This window comes from Equus caballus, chromosome 22 (assembly GCF_041296265.1).
Source record: "Equus caballus isolate H_3958 breed thoroughbred chromosome 22, TB-T2T, whole genome shotgun sequence".
Taxonomy (NCBI): domain Eukaryota; kingdom Metazoa; phylum Chordata; class Mammalia; order Perissodactyla; family Equidae; genus Equus; species Equus caballus.
In genome coordinates this window covers 44,865,640-44,884,374 of record NC_091705.1, presented here as the reverse complement: position 1 = coordinate 44,884,374, position 18,735 = coordinate 44,865,640, and the positions used below count along the sequence as shown (strand labels likewise).

Sequence of the window (18,735 nt, the reverse complement as noted above, 5' to 3'; positions counted from 1 at the left end):
GTTTGCTCTGCTGGGGGAGGAGAAAGGAAGACGGCTGGAAATGGAGACTGTCTGTGTGTCTGTCAGCATGGGGGAGGGGCAGTGGCCTGTGGAATGCTCTCCTGATACTCCGCAGCCCCACGGTAACGCCCCTAAATGGGAATATCCACGGGAATGGTTCAGGGAGTGGCAGAGTCCCCAGGGAGACCTAAGAGTTCCCAGTGAAGGGAGCCACAGGAAGGCGAGGTGTGCAAAGGCAGGAGGGGCCAAGTGATGAATGCTGCTACCTGGAGGGCCAGGAAGATGATGACCATAGAATGTCCTTTCCATGTAGTCATGGAGTGGTGGCCTTGGTGGCCTCGGATTGGGTGGGAGGTGGGGCTGAGGGGCAGCATAGGCTGTGCACTGGGAGCTAACTCACTGGGGGTGCGGGGTGGGGTGCCTGGGCGCGCACGCTGACTGCTCCCTGGGGGTGGGGGTTGGGGGTTCCTGGGCACACACACTGACTGCTCCCTACGGGTGGGGGTTGGGGGTACCTGGGCACACACACTGACTGCTCCCTGCGGGTGGGGGTTGGGGGTGCCTGGGCGCACACACTGACTGCTCCCTGGGAGTGGGGGTGGGGGTGCCTGGGCGCACACACTGACTGCTCCCTGGGGTGCAGAGTGGGGGTGCCTGGGTGCACACACTGATCACTCCCTGGGGTGTGGGGTGGGGTGCCTGGGCGCACACACTGACTGCTCCCTGGGGTGCAGAGTGGGGGTGCCTGGGCACACACTAACTGCTCCCTGGGGTGCGTAGTGGGGGTGCCTGGGTGCACACACTGACTGCTCCCTAGGGGTTGGGTGCCTGGGCGCACACACTGATTGCTTCCCGGAGATGCAGAGTAGGGGTGCCTGGGCGCACACACTGACTGCTCCCTGGGAGGTCAGGATTTTCCCCAGGAGTTGTTGCCTCACGTCCCTCTCGGTCTCCTGCAGAAAAGCACTTGAGGCCATGAGTCATCCGCAGCCTGTGCCCATCTCCTTCGTAGGACAGGCTCGTCTCCCTCCGCCACTCCTCCTGGCATAGCCTTAACAGGCTCCCTGGTGCAGTGCTCTGGGAGAACAGCTTGGCGGTATTACTAACACTGAACGCAATCCCGCTTCTAGGTCTGCCTCCCCCATTCACCAAAGCACAGGCACCAGAATGTTCACAGCAGCACTGCTTTAAGAGCCCCCAGTTGGAAACGGCCAAACGCCCCTGAGCTGTAGAAAGGATAAATGGATCATCGTATCATCAAACTGTGGAATATTATACAGCAATGAGGATGAGTGGACATGGCAGCAGTATGGATGAATTGCAGAAACTCTGCTGAAGTAAAGAAGCCAGCTACAAAAGAACGCGTACTGTATTGTTCGAAAACAAGCAAAGCCAACTCATGGTTTGAGACTGGGAGAGAGAAGGGGCGCAGGTGGTCTTCTTCTTCTTGGTCTGGGAGGGGCTGCCATGGGTGGGTCACTTTGTGACAGTCCGCTGAGCTCTACACACGTGGTCTGTGTACATACTACACGCATGCTGTAACACGATGAGAAAGTTCCGGCAAACGAACGAACTCTTCCTGCTGAGCTGTCAGCCCTGCCACCGAGACGCATGGTTAAGGTCTCCAATTTGGGTGGGACCTGGGTTGAGCCCCAGCTCTTTGACCCTGGGCAAGCCCCTCAGCACCTCTGGGGTCTCCCGTGCATCCCCCACCAGTGTGGCATGGTGCTCACCTCCTAGGGTGACGGGAAGGCTGAATGAGCTAGAAGGGTGACAGAGGACTGGCCCAGGGCATTTCCACAGTGAGAGAGTCTGGACTCTTTGCCATGCTGCCTCACCCTGGGGTCCCCTCCCCAGGGTCGCCTGATTCCCAGTGGACTGCACTTCCTAGAGCCTGCCACAAAACGTCTTCCCTCCTCGCCTTCTCTACAAATCACACTGGGGACCAGCGACGTCCCCGTCGCCATTCTTGGCCATTGCATCTGCTGCAGGCTTTCAAATAGGTCGGGTCGGAAGAGAAGTGTCCTATGTGGGCACACGCCGGGGCCGGGCGGGCGGTGTGTGAGGACAGCCATATCGGAGGGACCGGGGAAGGCTTCTGGAGAGTCCTTTCCTCCGGCCAGCCCTCCACACGTGGCCCAGCTTCCAGCAGGTGCAGTTCAGAGGTCACCTTCCCGAGGTCTCTCCAGGGGCAGGGTCACTCCTGTGCCCAGAGTCCCCTGACCTCGAGGACTTCACCTGCCCCCTCTGCCCTCACCCCGATGTGTTTTGGAACTATTATTAAGGTTTAAAACAGAATTTCTTTTTTCTAAAGGGAGACCTGTAGGAAGGGCCCTCGGGCCGCCAGTGACGGGGACCTCTTCCTGGAAGGCAGTTCCGTCCTGCCTGGAGCCGCCCAGCCAACCCAGCCCCAGAGCTTCCTGGGCTCATGAAGCTGAGGCTCGCTGGTCCGGTTTCTCCTCTCTTCTGGCTGAGCTGGTCCGCCGTCTCTCACTATCTCTCGGGTTCCGCACCCCACAGGCAGGAAGTGGAGATGGAGCTGTATCTCCCAGGAGATGAAAGGCCCTACAGATGCTGCAGACCTCCCTGAGCTCAGCCCTTCTACCTCTTTCCAGGACTTGATGCTCCCGGCTTCATCCCTGCTCCATTTGGTCCAAAGGATATGTGATCCTTGGGAAGCGCAGGTCCCCTCCCAGAAACTCTGTTCTTCGGCTTTTATCCACGCAGGTGTTTATCGTCTATGAAATGAGCGTGATGTCTTAGTGTAGTATCTGCCAGTGTCAGGGAGGAGGGCTGAGGCCCTTGCCTTATTTTGTCCTGAAGTCGTTTTCAGAAGCATCCCTGACTCTGCCATTCACTTCTTTTTCTGCTTTTAGTTCCAAGACTGTGATTGTAAACCCTGGCTGCTATTAGAGATACCTGGGGTGTGTTGAAAAGACAGGTTTCTGGGCCCCCTCCCCACAGAGGCTGATTCAGTTGGTTCAGAGGGATAAGAAGAGCAGGATGCTGGAGCTCCTGTGTGCCCATCTTCCCACCTCCGTCTTCAGCAACGTTGCTTTGGTAGCTTGAGATCTGCCACGATGGGAACTGGCAAACACCACAATCAGGTCCCAGAGAGGGTTATTAACATTTACCGGCCCCCCACTGGCCCAGGGCACCAGTGTTCTTTCAAAACTCCCACGGTGATCTTCTCATGTGGCCAGGGCTGGGCGCTGGCCTCGGATACCCCACGATGGGACAGTAAGGTCTGTGTTCTCACAGTTGTCCGGCCTTACGGGAGGCGAAGCCGTTTGCATGAATGACATCACGTAACTCACTTCAACACGTGAAGGAGGATTATTATCCCCATTGTTTAGATGAGGAAACCGAGGGCCAGATAGGTTCCCTGACACCTCGTCTGGGCCTCACATCTGGTTAGTGGCTGAGCCTGGGTTTGAACCCAGGCCTGAGCTCCCGGAACCTAGTCTGTCCAGGGCCTCTGGGATGGCTCGGTCTGTGCCGTGCTCTTCCCGGCAGGCCAGATGCAGAGTCCTTGCCCTTGTTATTCAAGGTGACCGTGGGGTCTGAGCCTGTGGCCTCTGGTCTGCAGCAGGTCAGCGTGAGATGGGCAGTTGGCACCAGGGTTGCCGGCAGTGGCACGTCTCTGTTTCGCGTGGGCAAGGTGCTTGGACTCGGAGGCAGGGGAGTGAAACCTAGTTCCTAATGAGCTTTTGGTGCCCGTGTGCTCTCTTCCCCTTTCAGTGGAGCACGACAAAGAGTTCTTTCACCCGCGCTACCACCATCGGGAGTTCCGGTTTGATCTTTCCAAGATCCCAGAAGGGGAGGCCGTGACTGCGGCCGAGTTCCGGATCTACAAGGATTACGTCCGGGAGCGCTTCGATAACGAGACGTTCCGCATCAGCGTGTACCAAGTGCTGCAGGAGCACCTGGCCAGGTGGGTGCTGGTGCCGGGAGGGCTGCTGAGCCTCCCCCGGCTACAGAGGGGAGGCAGGGCTGGTGGAGGGCGGGCCCCTTTGGGACAGGGGCAATCACAGAGTCTCCCACCCAGGAGCGCCAACCCTGTGTCAGGCCCTGTATGAATGTCTGTTCTAAATAAGGCGTATGGTGTGTGTGCTGTTTCCTAAAGCTATCACCCTCAGCGGATCCAGTTAGGGATAGGGGTTGGCCGGGGGAGCCGAGGCTATGTGGGTGTCTGTGGGTGGTCTGGGACTGGCTTGTTTTGGGGGGCATGGAAGAGAGGGGGATGGGGAAGAGGAAGAACATTTTATGGGTCTGTTCCGTCCCATTCATCACTCTCAAACCCAGCGCGTGATGTCAGGCAGCCAATGACAGTGGCCGTTTGTAATACAACGTGAGGCGATTAAAACCCCCAAACCAAAAAGAAACAGGCTGAGAACTCTCAGCCTTCCAGAAATCATGAGGTCAGGAACCACACGCTCATGTTGAAAGACTTTAATTTCTTGAGACCCTTTGATTTCAACGTCTTCTGAAAGGCCAGAAGGCTAAGAGAATGTGCTGGAACATCTTACAAGCACATTCTAAAGTCCCGAGGTGGACGTGACCACGTGGCCGTCCCGGGTGGCTGGGATTTTGGACGTATCAGGCTGATGGTATTCCTTGGTGATTAATGGAAGAAAGGTGGTGTGGGCACCTCCTTCTGTGGGGAAGTTCTAGCATCTTCGGCTGGACCGGGCACCTGTTACCACATCTGGGGCCACAGGAGCCCTGACCACCTCCTTTGCTAAGCACGCCATTTTGGAGGTCTCCTTAAATACTAAGAAAACCAGACTCTCCTTGAGTGTTTCTGACACTCGCATCCGTCACCTCGTTTCACGTTCACTACAGCCCCCCGAGGTGGTGCCTCCTTTGTGAAATGGAGAGAATTAAGGCCTAAACGCAAAAGGTGTGTCACTTCCTGAGGCCACCCAGAGAGAGCATGGCCAAAGCAGGATTTGAGCCCAGGCTTATAAAATATATTTCGTCTAAAAACTCGTTTTTGAATAGTAAGACACGTTCACGGTATAAAATTCAAAAGAGAGAAAAGCAGCGACAGTGGAAGTGGGCTTCTCCCCACGCTGCGCCCAGCGCCCACCCCTCGGGCAGCCTCTGCCACTGGCGTCTTGATTGCAAATGTGTTTGTGCTTCTGCATTTTCACAAAGGGTGTCTCGTCGTACGCTCTCGCCCGCACCTCGAGATGGTGAACCCGGACGGTCCTTCCATGGCACTTTCAAAGGCTCCCTGCTCTGTGAATTACCCACTTCACTGTGTGGGTTGCCGGGTGCTTCTCCAGTTTCCTGCGAGCACTTGGTGGGTCTCCATTATTGACCGCGGGGTAGGAGGGGGATAACTTTGTCGGCCCGTTATCTCACACTTGGCCTGTCTATCAGTCGGATACGGTTCTAGAAATAGAATTGTGGGGTCAGAGGGCGCACACGGCAGTAAGTGTTGGATTTTGCTGAACTGCTCTCCTTGGAGGTTATGTCAGTCTATGCTCCCTCCAGTGACATACAGAAGGCCTGTTTCCTGTGTGTTCTCCCAACACCGTCTCTTATCAGACTGATTTGATTGCTGTCAGTCTGATGGGCAACAAATGGCAGCTCAGCGTGGATGAAATTTGCATTTCAGAGCCCCACGTGAATGCGCTGCCCTGTTCTGCTTTCCGCTAGAGAGGATGGCAGGCCCTCTGGAAGGGGTGGTACGGGAAGGAAAGAGGCTGGGGCCCAGGGGAGGTGACAGACAGCCTTGGCAGTCACCTCTGAATCTTACTAACGGCACCCAGCTGCCCCAGTTAACCCTGGCGGGCTGTGCCCTGACCCCCAGGCCCAATTACAATAAGCAGCATGGAGTTCATCCTCGGGGGGCGGGGGGTGACATATTTTTGCTCTGAATGCTGACAGATCCCCCAGACTCTCGAACAGGAACGTATGTTTGACTTTTCTCCTGAGGGCTGATTAACTGGGGTGAGGTGGGTACCCAGAGCCTGTCAGTAGGACTCGATCGGCCCATTGGTGCAAACCCCGCCTCCTGCTCACGCCCTGGGCCTCTAGGTAGGCTCCCCAAACCTGCTCCGAAATCTCCATGATGAGGTTCAGCCTCAGGAACGCAGCTGCCCCGAGAGGTTTGGCTGAACTGAACTGGAGGGGTTGGCTCAGTGTCACCTCCGCGGCTCTTCCTCCGAGTTCTCGGTGCAGGAATGTGTCCACCCTCCCTGGCCGGTGGCCATTGGGGTCGGCTGGGATGCTTCCAATGCTGGCCCCTCCTTCCCATGAGCGAGAGCTTGCTGCAGGACTGCCAGCATCCTCAGGCACTGCCCTTGATGCGAGAGGTGTACCCACGTATTGGTGCGACACCTCCTGTGCAGGCCCACTCTACTCCAGGCATTGGGAACAGACTGGAGACCCTGCCATGAACATGGGGGGCACGGCGCCTCCTTCATGGCCCTGGGAGGGAGATGGGAGCCCAGCGGTTCATTTACTCTGCCAGCACTGAGCACCTCTGTGCCAGGCGCTGGTCTCTGAGCTGGACTATGGGAGCAAGCCGGATCGGGTCACGAGAGCAGGGACCTCGTCTAAAATGTCGGCAGAGGGGTGTACTAGTGTCCTGGGGCTGCCCTAACAAAGTGCCACACACTGGGTGGTTTAAGACAATAGCCCTTTATTCTCTCCCAGTTCTGGAGGCTGGAAGTCTGAAATCAGGATGTTGGCAGGGCCCTGCTCCCTCTGCACCTGTGGGGGTGGGGCTGGGGGTCCTTCCTGCCTCTTCCAGCCACTGCTGTTCTCGTGGATTATCGGCATTCCTGGCTTCCAGCTGCGTCGCTCCAGTCTCTGCCTCTGTTGTCACACGGCTCTGCCATCTCAGGGCTTTCTTTTCTTGCACCTCTTCTTAGAAGGAAACCAGTCATCTTGGATTAGGGGCCCACCCTGCTCCAGTGTGACCTCATCTTATTTAACTAATTACATCTTCGAAGACTTGGTTTCCTAATAACGTCACAGTCACAGGTACCAGGAGGACTTGAGCACATCTTTTTAGGGGATACAATTCAACCCAGAAGAGGGGGTGAAGAAGACAGGCAGTAACCAAGTAAGCGAGGAAATCAACCGATGGCCTGATGAGGTGATGGGTGGTTGAGCCAGGGACGTTTGAATGATAACAAGGACCTGCAATTTTGCGGGGGGCAGTGTCTCGGGGACTGCGAGGGGCGCCACCATCCTAAGGCGGGGCATGCTTGGGTCCTAGGAAGGAAAGAAGGGAGCTGATGGTGACCACTTGGTTCTTCCTTAGATGAAGCACGGCCTTTGGCTTCCCCGCCAGGCTGCCAGCAGCTGCTCCTGTTTGTGCCTATGTCAGCCTGCTGACTTTGTGGGTGCTTGGCTCCATCATGGCTTGAGATGGCTACCTCCTCCACTCTGCCTTAGATCCATGCGGTGGATGCAGAAGTCCTGGGCAGGGGAGAAGGCCTGAGTCACTGTGGTTGGAAGAGGGAGGGGCAGGACAGCTGTCCACGGCTCCCTGGCAGGCAGCCCAGGCGGGTTAACACAGTGCCCCCCGCGAGCAGCGTGGCCGCGGGAGATCTCTGGGGATGCCCCTTCTGGCTTGCTGGGAGACTAAGTCCCTTGTCAGTGACCCTCTGAGCACCTGCTGTGTGCCGTGCACCAGTGGAAGTCACCAGACCCAAGTCCCTGCCCTCTAGGAACCGACATGGGCTGACATGGCAGGTGCAAAGTGTGGAGCAGGGCAGGGAGTGGAGTGAGAGGCAGGGGAGGGGGTAAGGGACTGCTGTCTTGAGATTTCTGAATTTCCGTTCTATATTTGAAAGAAGGAAGCAAGGTCCTCATTCTCCAGAAGTTAAAAGGTTATAATTTTTGTTAAAAAATTATTTATTGGCTTTTTTTCTGGGTGAGTTGTTTTGTTTTTGATTCCAGAAGCAAAATGAGCCTATTATGTAATTCCCCAAGTGGGATAACCCAGTTACTAAGAGTGTGGATTCGAATACCAACACCATGTACCAGTGTGGCCTTGGGAAGTAGGAACCCTCAGAACCTCAGTTTCCTCCTCCATAGCACGAGGGTCATAACTGAATCTGCCTCCCAAGGTTGTGGTGAGGATAAAAGGAGTTGACATACCTTCTTAGAACATAGTAAGTGCTCAATACAAGTTCACTAATATTATCATCATCACCACCATCACTGTCACCACCATCACCATCACATCATTACCACCACCCCATCATCATTATCACCATCATCCACCATCACCATCATCATCCACCACTACCTTCATCCATCATCCACCATCACCATCATCATCACCACCATCATCCACCATCACCATCATCCACCATCACCATCACCATCATCCACCATCACCATCACCATCATCCACCATCACCATCACCATCACCATCATCCACCATCACCTTCACCATCATCCACCATCACCATCACCATCATCCACCATCACCATCATCACCATCACCATCATCACCATCACCATCACCATCATCCACCATCACCATCACCATCACCATCATCCACCATCACCATCACCATCACCATCACCATCATCCACCATCACCATCACCATCACCATCATCCACCATCACCATCACCATCATCCACCATCACCATCATCCACCATCACCATCACCATCACCATCATCCACCATCACCATCATCCACCATCACCATCACCCACCATCACCATCACCATCACCATCATCCACCATCACCATCATCTACCATCACCATCACCATCACCATCATCCACCATCACCATCACCCACAATCACCATCACCATCACCATCATCCACCATCACCTTCACCATCATCCACCATCACCTTCACCATCATCCACCATCACCATCATCCACCATCACCATCATCCACCATCACCATCATCCACCATCACCTTCACCATCATCCACCATCACCATCATCCACCATCACCATCATCCACCATCACCATCATCCACCATCACCTTCACCATCGTCCACCATCACCATCATCCACCATCACCATCACCATCACCACCATCACCATCATCCACCATCACCATCACCCACAATCACCATCACCATCACCATCATCCACCATCACCTTCACCATCATCCACCATCACCATCACCATCACCATCATCCACCATCACCTTCACCATCATCCACCATCACCATCACCATCACCATCATCCACCATCACCATCATCCACCATCACCATCACCATCATCCACCATCACCTTCACCATCATCCACCATCACCATCATCCACCATCACCCACCATCACCATCATCCACCATCACCATCACCATCATCCACCATCACCATCATCCACCATCACCCACCATCACCATCATCCACCATCACCATCATCCACCATCACCGTCATCACCATCACCACTATCATCATCGTCACCATCATCCACCATCACCATCGCCATCATCCACCACCACCATCACCATTGCATCACCATCATCATCATCATCATCCTCATTGCAGAGACTGGAGAGAGCCCTTCTTAGGAAAGCGGGGAGCTCCGGGTCCAGCTGTGGCACCGCCGTCCCCCTCTCTGCTAACTCGCTAATTTTGCCATCTCAGCTGGGATGAAGGCCTGAGCTTGTGTGGGGGTGGGGGTGGAGCTCTTGTTTGCGTTTTCCCAACCTGGGGCCATGCATCTTCTGCGAGCTGCAGGCCTGGCCTGATCTGATGCCCTGGATAAGCCCACATCTGGCCCCTGCTGCCCGCCCTGCTGGTTGGCCAGCCTGCTTCCCCTGCTAGGGGAGCCCTGGCCTCTCTGCTGCTGGCTGCCCAGCTGTGCAGAGCTGGGACATCTGGCTCCCTGGCGAGCCTCTGCCTGAGCTCCAGGAAAGCCCTGAGGGTGCCGGGGATTAGCCGGCTTTGGGTTGGCCTCGGTGTCTCTCCCCTTGTGGCAGCCACTTTCCACCGAGTCCTCTTGATCTCTCGGAATCCAGATTAAATTCCGATAATGAGCCGAGCTGGAGGCCTTCCACGGCCCTTGGGCCCTGCTTGCAGCACGGCCCCAGACAGCTGGAGAGGCATGCTGATGGGCTGTGGGGTGGGTGGGACCTGAGAGGCAGGTCTGGGGATGGTGGTCTTGGCTCCAGGGGCCTTGCTAGGAGGATCGTGGTGGGGCCGAGGGATCAGAGTCTTTCCCTCCTTTTCTGAACCCCAGGCCCAGGGCCAGACCAGCTGGGGCCCGGCTTCCCGGAGCTACACTCATGTCTGTCCCCCTTGGCTCAGACTCCAGTTCCAGCTGAAAAAGAGGGTGTTGGAGTGGTGGTTGTACTAGTTAACCGGTTTCATTTGTGGAACCTGGACTGAGCATTTTCCATCCTCACTTCGCTACCTCCCCCCGTGGGTCCCAAGCTTGCTCCCTGCAGCGCTGCCCCATCTGTAGGGGACGTGGTTGCTGTGTGAGTCACCCCTGGGGGCTGCAGGCCAGCCAGGACAGCAGAACCTGCAGAGGGAGTCAGTCATGGCCAAGGCTGAGATGATGTTGGCAGCTGGATGCAAAATATCCCTTGGTCCGTCTCAGGGACTTTGATTGCCAGGAGGGTGACCTCAGAGTGGTCTCTGGGGCCAAGATTGGATCAGCTGCTGCCTGAGTCACTCTGTGGAAGGGGGAGCTGTCCCCATGACGGGCCAGAGGGGAAGGCTGCTCGCCAGCCTCCTTCAGCCCGAGGCAGCCCGCGGGGCAATGAGGAGGGAGGGGGCGAGCACTGTGCCCCGTGCTGCCCGGCTTGTGGGCGCACCTGTTGCCCACAGCCCCATGAGCGGCCCTCCCCAGGGCTCCCAGCCCCCCGCGTTGGGGAGATGTCGAGGGTCTCAACAGCCCGCGCCCCCGGCCCAGCAGGAGCACACACGGCTGCTGCGACTCCCGCCTTCTCTGGAGAAGGAAGCTCGCTCAGAGCTGCCTGGACCCGAGCCCAGCCGATCTGTGCCCTTTACTGGCTCAGCTCAGTAACACGGCTCCCCGCGGTCAGGGGAGAACTGGGGTACCTGGTCAGCCAGCTGGGGTGGGCCTTGAGCTCCTGCGTTTCTGATGAGCTCCCAGGGGTGCATTATGATTGCGATCTGTGGAGGCGGGTGAGAAGGTGCGGGGGTGCTGGGTGTTGAGGTCATCTGGGTGGGAGGGCATTGCAGTCCCTGTACCCGGGGCCCCAGGACAGCGGGTCATTGGACGCCTCCCCATCTTCATCGGGTGAAAGGTTAGGGGCTTGGTAACGCGACTCTGACTTTTATCTGACTTCGTTCACCGTGAGCGTGTCTGGGCAGAGGGACACGGTCACACTCCAGAGCGCGTCCCCACCCCATGCTCCAGGCTCCCTGTCGTTGGGCGCTTACTGGATGTGACTGCGCGCCAGCACTTCAGCTTCTTCTTGTACCTTGAAACCATCCTACAGAAGACTTCCTATCCCCTTCTCCAGGTGGTAGAGACAGGCTCAGAGAGGTGAAGTAACTTACCGGAGATCACACAGCTAGAAACTGGCAGAGTTGGGACTTGAACTCGGGTCTTAGACTCCAGTGCTCACGTCCCTGGCCCCGGCCGGACCCCAGTGCTTCTCGTGTGTACTGTTTCCTCACTGGGGGTCAGGCAGGGCGATGTGAGTCCCGGGCTGTGGTCCTCGCCCTTGGCTGTGCAGTAGTATCACCTGCAGGGTTTTTACAGCTGTGGAAACATCAGAGTCTGGGGGTGGGGCTGTCCATCAGGATTTCTTTAGAGCTCCTAGGCGATTCCCTGTGCAGCCAGGGCCGTGAGCAGCTGGCTGACATCTCTCTTCTCTCTCACCTGTGAGCCGTCTTATGAGCCGAGAGAAGAGAGGGGAGAGATCGCCCCTAGTCCAGGCCCCCAGGTTCCCCTTGGCTTGATCTCTCAGGGACAACTGTTTTTCTCCCACAGGACGGAGCCCAAAGTGTGGTCCAGGCCCCGACTGACAGTCCGAGGCACAGGGAAAGGGCTGGCTGAGGGTGGAGATCTCTGGGCTCTGACTCCTAAGGCTTCTGGAGCCTTCTTGCTGCTCTGGAGGCCTACGTGCCTGATTCTGCGTCTCCTGGCTTCCAGCTCTCCCACTACACCCCAGCCCCAGGCTGTGAGCTCTGGTTTTGAGCTGCGTTCTCAGGAGGTGCCGGTTCAGCTCCCCGGTCGCCTTTTCAGAGGGCACGGGGGAGCAGCTAGCTGCCAGGGCACGGCCGGAAGGGCCCAGAAGGTCAGAGGAGAGCAGACCAGAGCGCGGCCCGGTCAAGGAGGCCTTGGCACTTTTCCCTGCTGCCTTTCTCTAGCCCCCGTCCAAATCCAGGCAGAGCTGCTGGAGTGTGAGCGAAGGGTCCTGAAGGCCTCTCCGTTTCTCTGGGGGTCCACTTCCATGTCCACAGGACACTCTGGGAAAGCCTCTTTGCCTTCAGCGACACCCCGATGGGCAGGGGCGGCAGGCTGCTGGTGCCGTACAGTCGGTGCGGGTCGAAGCACCGTCGGCCTGCCCTGCTCAGCATCCTGGGACCAGATGGCCCGCTGGCTTCCTGTCCTGCAGGCCAAGGCCATCTGGTGGACCTGGTGGCTTTTTGATCTTTGTGTCTTCTGTTTCCTTCCATAATTCATCCCCAAACTGGCTTTGCAGGGAGGACGTGGGCCGCAGTCGGGGCGTTCGTGGTGATGGATTCTGTCTGTTGAGCACTGGAGTGTCGAGGGTGCGAAGCAAGTCACGGGCAGCCTCTAGTGCTCCTCGTGACAACCTCGAGGCGTCTGTGTCCTCCCGTCTTGTGGATGAGGTCACTGGGGTACAGAGCGGTCCATGACCCTCCCAAGGTGACACACTAGAGGCGGAATTCAAAGCCAGGTAATAAGTAAAATGTCAGGTGCTGTGGCCCCAGCCCCAGGATTCCGACGCTGTTGGTCCTGGTATCTCCTCGGCACGGATATTTTTAGCTCCTCAGAGTGGACTTGCCTGCTCCTTTGAGGATCTCAGGGACCTTGGACGAGTCACTTCATCCATTCAACGGGGGGAGACTCGTCTCCTGCTCCCCTCCTGAGGACAGTGCTGGGGACGTGCTGGTGGGGCAGTGTCGGGTCCCCCAGTTGAGTGGATGGGAGCTGGATGCCTTTCCGGGAGAGGAGCGTGCAGGTGACGACATCAAGGAGCCTTACAAGGTGCCTCGTCTGCGTCCAGCCATTGGGTCACTCCACGTGGACTCGGCGCTCGCTGCCTCTGAAGGTCGGGTTGAGCAGATGTCCCCGTAAAGCGGCCACTCCGCTCCCCTTGCAGACCTGCCTGTGGGCAAGGCTGCTCGCTTGGCATCTCCATCCCTTTGGCCTATGCCTTCCAAATTCGCAGCGTCACCTGCTCGCTCAGGTTGTCAGATGCCTCCCCTTCGATGTCACCTCCCTGAATTGAGAGAAGAGATGGCTGCCTTCGTGAGCAGCAGTGATGACAAAGCAGATTGTCTTGGGCGCTTACCATGCAATGGACGCTCTGTACTACTTCCTGTCGCAGCCCCAAGGGAGGGGCCGTCACCCGCCCAGTTTTACAGACAAGGAGACTGAGGCACGTGCCAGGTTGGGATTAAAGAAAGGAAGCTTGCGTCGGTTCCTGTCACATTTGTTTTTCTTCTTTGACTAGTGGATACACATGTTCCTTTCTCTTCATGGCAATCCTGAGAATTGAGCAGTGGTGGGGAAACTGTATTTTCCACACAAGGAAACTGAGGCAGAGAAGACAAAAGACCCGCCAGCTTGTCCCCGCAATGCCGCGCAGCGAGAAGGTCAAGGCCGCTGGCTTTGGAGACACCTGGATCCGCCTCTTGCGCCACCACTTGGAAGCTGCGTGAACTTGGGCAGGTTGGGGACCCTCGCTGAGCCTCATGGAGTGTCAGCGGAGGTCGCAATGGAGCTGCGTTGACCGTGTGGGTGCTCAGCGGCACGGGCAGCGATGGACACTCCGGGAGGGTGGGAGTTTGCCCTGTTCTGCTCACTGTCGTTTCCTTTGCACCTGGAGCCTGGCACACCGTAGGCTCTCAGTAAAGCATGTGTGCAGGGGCAGATGGAAGAACCATCGGGCCTTCCTCTAGGGCGCCGTCCTCCTCAGTCGACAGATCCTCTTGCAGCGAGTGAGGCGTTTCCAGCACCTGCGCAGTGCCTGCACGAGGCGGTGCGTGGCAGGTACCGGTCGGCTGAGTGTGTGCCAGCCAGGGAGCTCTGGTCCCTCTTCTCACTCTCCCAGCATCTCTAGCCGTGGGCCGGTCCTCCCAACAAACCTTCCAGCGTGTTCTCTCTTCCAGAACTGAAACCCGAGAACGCCTCGTTTGCAATCTTCCTTCAGCATCTGAGCCCAATTTCCAAAAAGTGAAAATTGCCCATAATTATAATACTTCTCGATCTCAGGGAAGTTTCCCTCTGATGATTATAATTATATTATTTAGAACTTGTATGCCAGTGGGCACCCAAGGGTGGACTGGTTCTCATCTGCGAATGGGGGGCTGTCAGCGTGGGTGCCAGGGCCCAGGTTCCCTGTGCTGGAATGAGTTCGGGGAGAACCGGCTTCAGTGTTGGGGGCTGGCTGTAGCACTTGATCCGGCGATTTAATTCCAAGAGCACTTCATGCTTGGGCGTCTGCTCGCCTATAGGAGCCTCTTTTTCCAAATGTATGAACATCTGTGTTTCATATCAGGGCTGTAATTGCTTTAGCCTTTTTGGCAGGAGACAAAGAGAAGGACTATTCTTCAGTTTGGTCGTGAGCGGTCATCTGTAGCTGGGAAGAAGAGCGTCTGCTCAGACATGAACCCGGTAACGATGGGGAGGCAGGCTCGCCGGGAAGATACGTTTTAGAGGAGTCAACCATGGTAGGGAAGTGCTTGGCTAGTGCACGTTCCAGAGGAAGTAGGCATCTGCTAAAAGCCCGAGGTTCCTCCGAACGCTGGTTCTTCCTCTGTCTTCTGGTCGCCAGCCCCCCGTCACTGCCATTTTCTCCTTATTCCTCCACAGTGCCGTGGCTTTGCGTTTTGCCACTCTGAGAATGGAGGCAGGAAAGCTGACAGCTGGCCTGTGTTCCAGCACGCAGGCCGCCACTCCCCTTCCGCACCCAGGGCAGGCATTGCCAATGGAGCCCCGCACTCCTTCCTGTGAACCTGGACTTGGCCTGAACCCTTGTGCAGCTCCCCCGCGTGAGCAGCCACTGCTAGTGGAGGGAAGTGGCCATCGAGTGAAGCCTGCTGGTCACTGGTCTCAGGGTTTCCCTGAAGCCCAAGGTGGAGGCATGGGGGAAGAGTGCCCAGGAAGGTGGGCGACTGGGCCAGGGGGCAGTGCCACGCAGAGTCCCGCAGAGGGTGACTTTGTCTCCCTCCTCCTGCAGGGGACAGAGTTGCACCCCTCACCCCAGGCAGGGGTCCAGGAGCTGAAGTGTTTGTACGTCCACATCCGCCAGTATCATCTAAGGCGGGTTTCTCAATCCTGGTACTCCTGACGTTTGAGGGGGACTGTTCTGTGTGGTGGGGCTTCCTGTGGGCTGTGGGGTGCTGGCAGCATCCCTGGCCTCTACCCACGAGATGACAAGTCACGACAACCCAAAACGTCTCGAGATGTTGTCACAGGTCCCCTGGGGGGCAGAATTGCCCCTGGGTGAGAAGCTCTGGGAAGGAGGGGAGGGATGTCAATGCCTGGGCACTTCCACTCTGATGCTCACAGGTGAAGTGGGCATGGCAGCTGGGAGGGAAAGCCCACTGGACAAGCCCCAGGGCATGCTGCTGGCCCTGGCCACTGGCCTCTCCCAGAGGGCTTTCTCTGCCCTTGCTCACGGCTTGGGAAACACCACGCTGAGCTGTGTTCCGCAGCATCCCCGAGGGCCTGGCAGGTGTGAGCCCCAGATGTCCCTGTTTCGGCTTCTTTCCAACCCTGCCTCACTTCCTGCCCTCCTCCAGGTGGTTCCTGGGGTCACCTCTCAGACAAACTACTGGTGTTCAGCCCTTGACTCGGATCTGCTTCTGGGGGTTCCCAAAGTATGACGGGAGATGAGGGCATCCACGTGGCCGGGCTGTCGGGGTTCAGTGGCATGAGGTGCATGTGGCATCTGGCCCAGCAGGTGCCTTCCAAGTGCCGGCCCTCTCCTCTGCCTCCCCCCTTCCTCCCAGCGCTCTGATTGAGGATCCAGTCAGAGGGGAGCCTTAGGCACCCCCCACTCCACGTTGTTCTGACCTGGCCTTTCTGTTGAAAATCTTGGAGTTGTCATCGCAGCACTTGCTTCTGGCTGCAGACTCCTCTGTCAGGGTCATTTCCTCCCTCCGTCATCTGCCCGATGCCCTGAACTTTTTTGCCTCCAGGTTGGGAACCTTAAAACAGCCTGTGGTTCTGTAAAAAAAAAAAGGGCGGAAAGATGACCCAGCATGAACACTGTGTTTGCGTTGGTTTGTTTATTCCTTGAGTGTGCGTGAAAGAGGCTGCATTTACCTCATTCTATTTTGGTCTGGAGCTGGAGGCTGGAGGAAATGGGGCAAGCAGGGAAAGTCTCGAAAGATGAGTCTCCCCTCCCTGGCGTCTCGCCCGCCCACCTCCAGGATGCCAGACGCTCTCAGCCGCCCAGCAGCGTGGGATTTCCAGGGCTGCTTCCGAGGCTGCTCGGGGCTCCCCGCTGGCCTGGCTTTTCTGGGGGCACTGCAGAGGTCCTTATGTGTCATCACAGTGTCTGAGCAGGGAAGACACCAGCACGGCTCACCCTGCAGCATTTGGTTTCCGTACGGATGGCACCGAGGTCGAGCTGCAATGACAGGTCTCCAGTTTTCCAGAAATTCTGGGGCCCAAATCCTGGAATCTTAAGCAAGAGGGAACAGAGTTGGGTTCAGAAGTACATCTGAGATTGGCTTTCTTGCCCCCTGTGGCTCCCTGCCCATCTGTGGCCTCTGGTTCCCCCTGACGCATGCGGATAAAGCCACAGGCCCTGGTGACATGAGGAGGGTGCAGAAGTGGAGGCAGAGAAGGCCGAACAGCCGGGCAGCCTCCAACGGGGGGCTCGGCTGGGGGTGACTTGGCAAACCTCTGATTACACCGGTGGGCCTGGGCAGGTGCCCAGGGCCTGACCAGTGTGTGTGACCAGGCAGCCTGGGCTCCCGTGGGCACAGGGCACGGCTGGTTCTGGAGGTGCCTGAGTATTTGAAAAAAACATTCACTCTTTTTCTTTTAATAACACAAACTGCAGAAAGTGACACCAGAAAACCTCCTTGGCTGATAAGAATGTGCCAAAGGTGCTCGCACATCCATTCAGCGTGTGTTTGAGACCTACTACGCGCTATGCTGTTCGCTCGGTGCTGGGGCGACGACAGTGTTGAGCAAAGTAGGACCGGTTCTTGCCCACAAGAGCTTAAACTCTGGTGAAGAGAGAAGAAAACCCAAAGTGCCGTAGGAACAAATGTGAACTCCAGCCTGAGTGCTGGAAGGAGAGGTACTGAGGGTGTCTAACGAGATGCGCCTCTTGGGGCTTCTGTGGCCCTTCCCCGGGGAGCTGAGGATGAGCAGCCGAAGGAGGCAAAGGATAAGGAACCGTGTTCCAGGCAGCGGGAACAGCGTGTGCGAAGGCTGAGAGCCTGAAAGCAGGCTGGGGTGGCTGGAACAGTGGGGGCCAGGTGGGAGGAGGGTGGTGTGAGAGGGGGTGCTTGGGAGATGGGGGGCTGGACACCCAGGGCCTCATAGGTAGTGATTAAACGCCCATCTGGAGTTATTAATGGTGCCTCTTTTCTCTCCCCAAAGTCCCCCAGTTTGGACCATCGGTCACATGGTCTCTCTTATGAAGGAACACATTAAGGAATTTTGGCTTTTTATGCTAAGAGCTAATAAAGGGGTTAAGGGAGGGCAGCTGTGTGTTCAGATTCGGGTTGTGAAAGCCCATGCAGGTGGCTGGGGATGCGTCATGGGGCGCGGGCAGGGTGGGAGGAGGACCCCCGAGGTCCCTCCGGGCGCAGCCCTCCCTCCACAGTGGGAGTGTTGCAGGCTTCCCTGAGCCTCGGTGTCCTCCTGTGACGGGGTGACAGCACTGCCTCGCAGGCTTCACAAGCTCTCGCGGTGTCATGGAGCCAGGCCTGGTCCAAGATCCTTGCGCCTCGAATCAGGGTCAGGATGATGTGGTTGTGAGTGGGGTCTGCCCCAGCCTGGGGTGTGAGCCGCTGCTCTGTGCTGGCATCCTGACTGTGTCATCCCGTTTAACCCATCCTGAGAACCATCATCATTGTTATCCCGCTTTACAAACAAGAGAAACTGAAGGACAGAGCTTGGCTTCCGGGGTCACTCCACAGGGATTTCACTGTAGCTTTCCTAGGACCCAAAGCCTTGTGTGTTAATGCCTACATCCTTGACCACCAAAGTGTGACTCAAGGACCACCCTGGGGACCTCATTGCAAAGAAGATCCTGGGTTCCACTCAGACCTCCTGACTCTTTTCTCCCGCTGGTAGGTGGCTCTCTGATGGGGGAAGAGCGTTCTGTGTTTAGCTCCTCCGCCTCCACCTTCTGGCCCTGTGGCCCGCATGTACACACACATTCCAGAGCCTCTTTAGCGCACCCCATTGCTGGAGCAGACGCCACTGTGGGGACGACACAGGAGTGTTCTTGACCCTCCGGCGAAGGCCCAGGCGGGGAGTGGGGTCCGGAGAAGGGAGAGAGACAGACAGACGGAGGGTCCTGGGGTGGGGACGCCGTGGGCTGGCAACTCGTGCTCTGGCTGGGGGGAGGGTCTCGGGCTTCTT

The 18,735-nt window shown here is 57.1% G+C and overlaps 1 protein-coding gene across 1 annotated transcript in view; it reads left to right on the top strand.

The window, feature by feature from the left end:
* Positions 1–18,735, top strand: part of BMP7 (bone morphogenetic protein 7) — an 84,585-nt gene that overhangs the window by 28,287 nt on the left and 37,563 nt on the right. Inside the window, exon 2 of the mRNA NM_001195158.1 lies at positions 3,742–3,934. Coding sequence (NP_001182087.1) covers positions 3,742–3,934 — 193 coding nt within the window. The remainder of the gene's footprint in view (positions 1–3,741; positions 3,935–18,735) is intronic.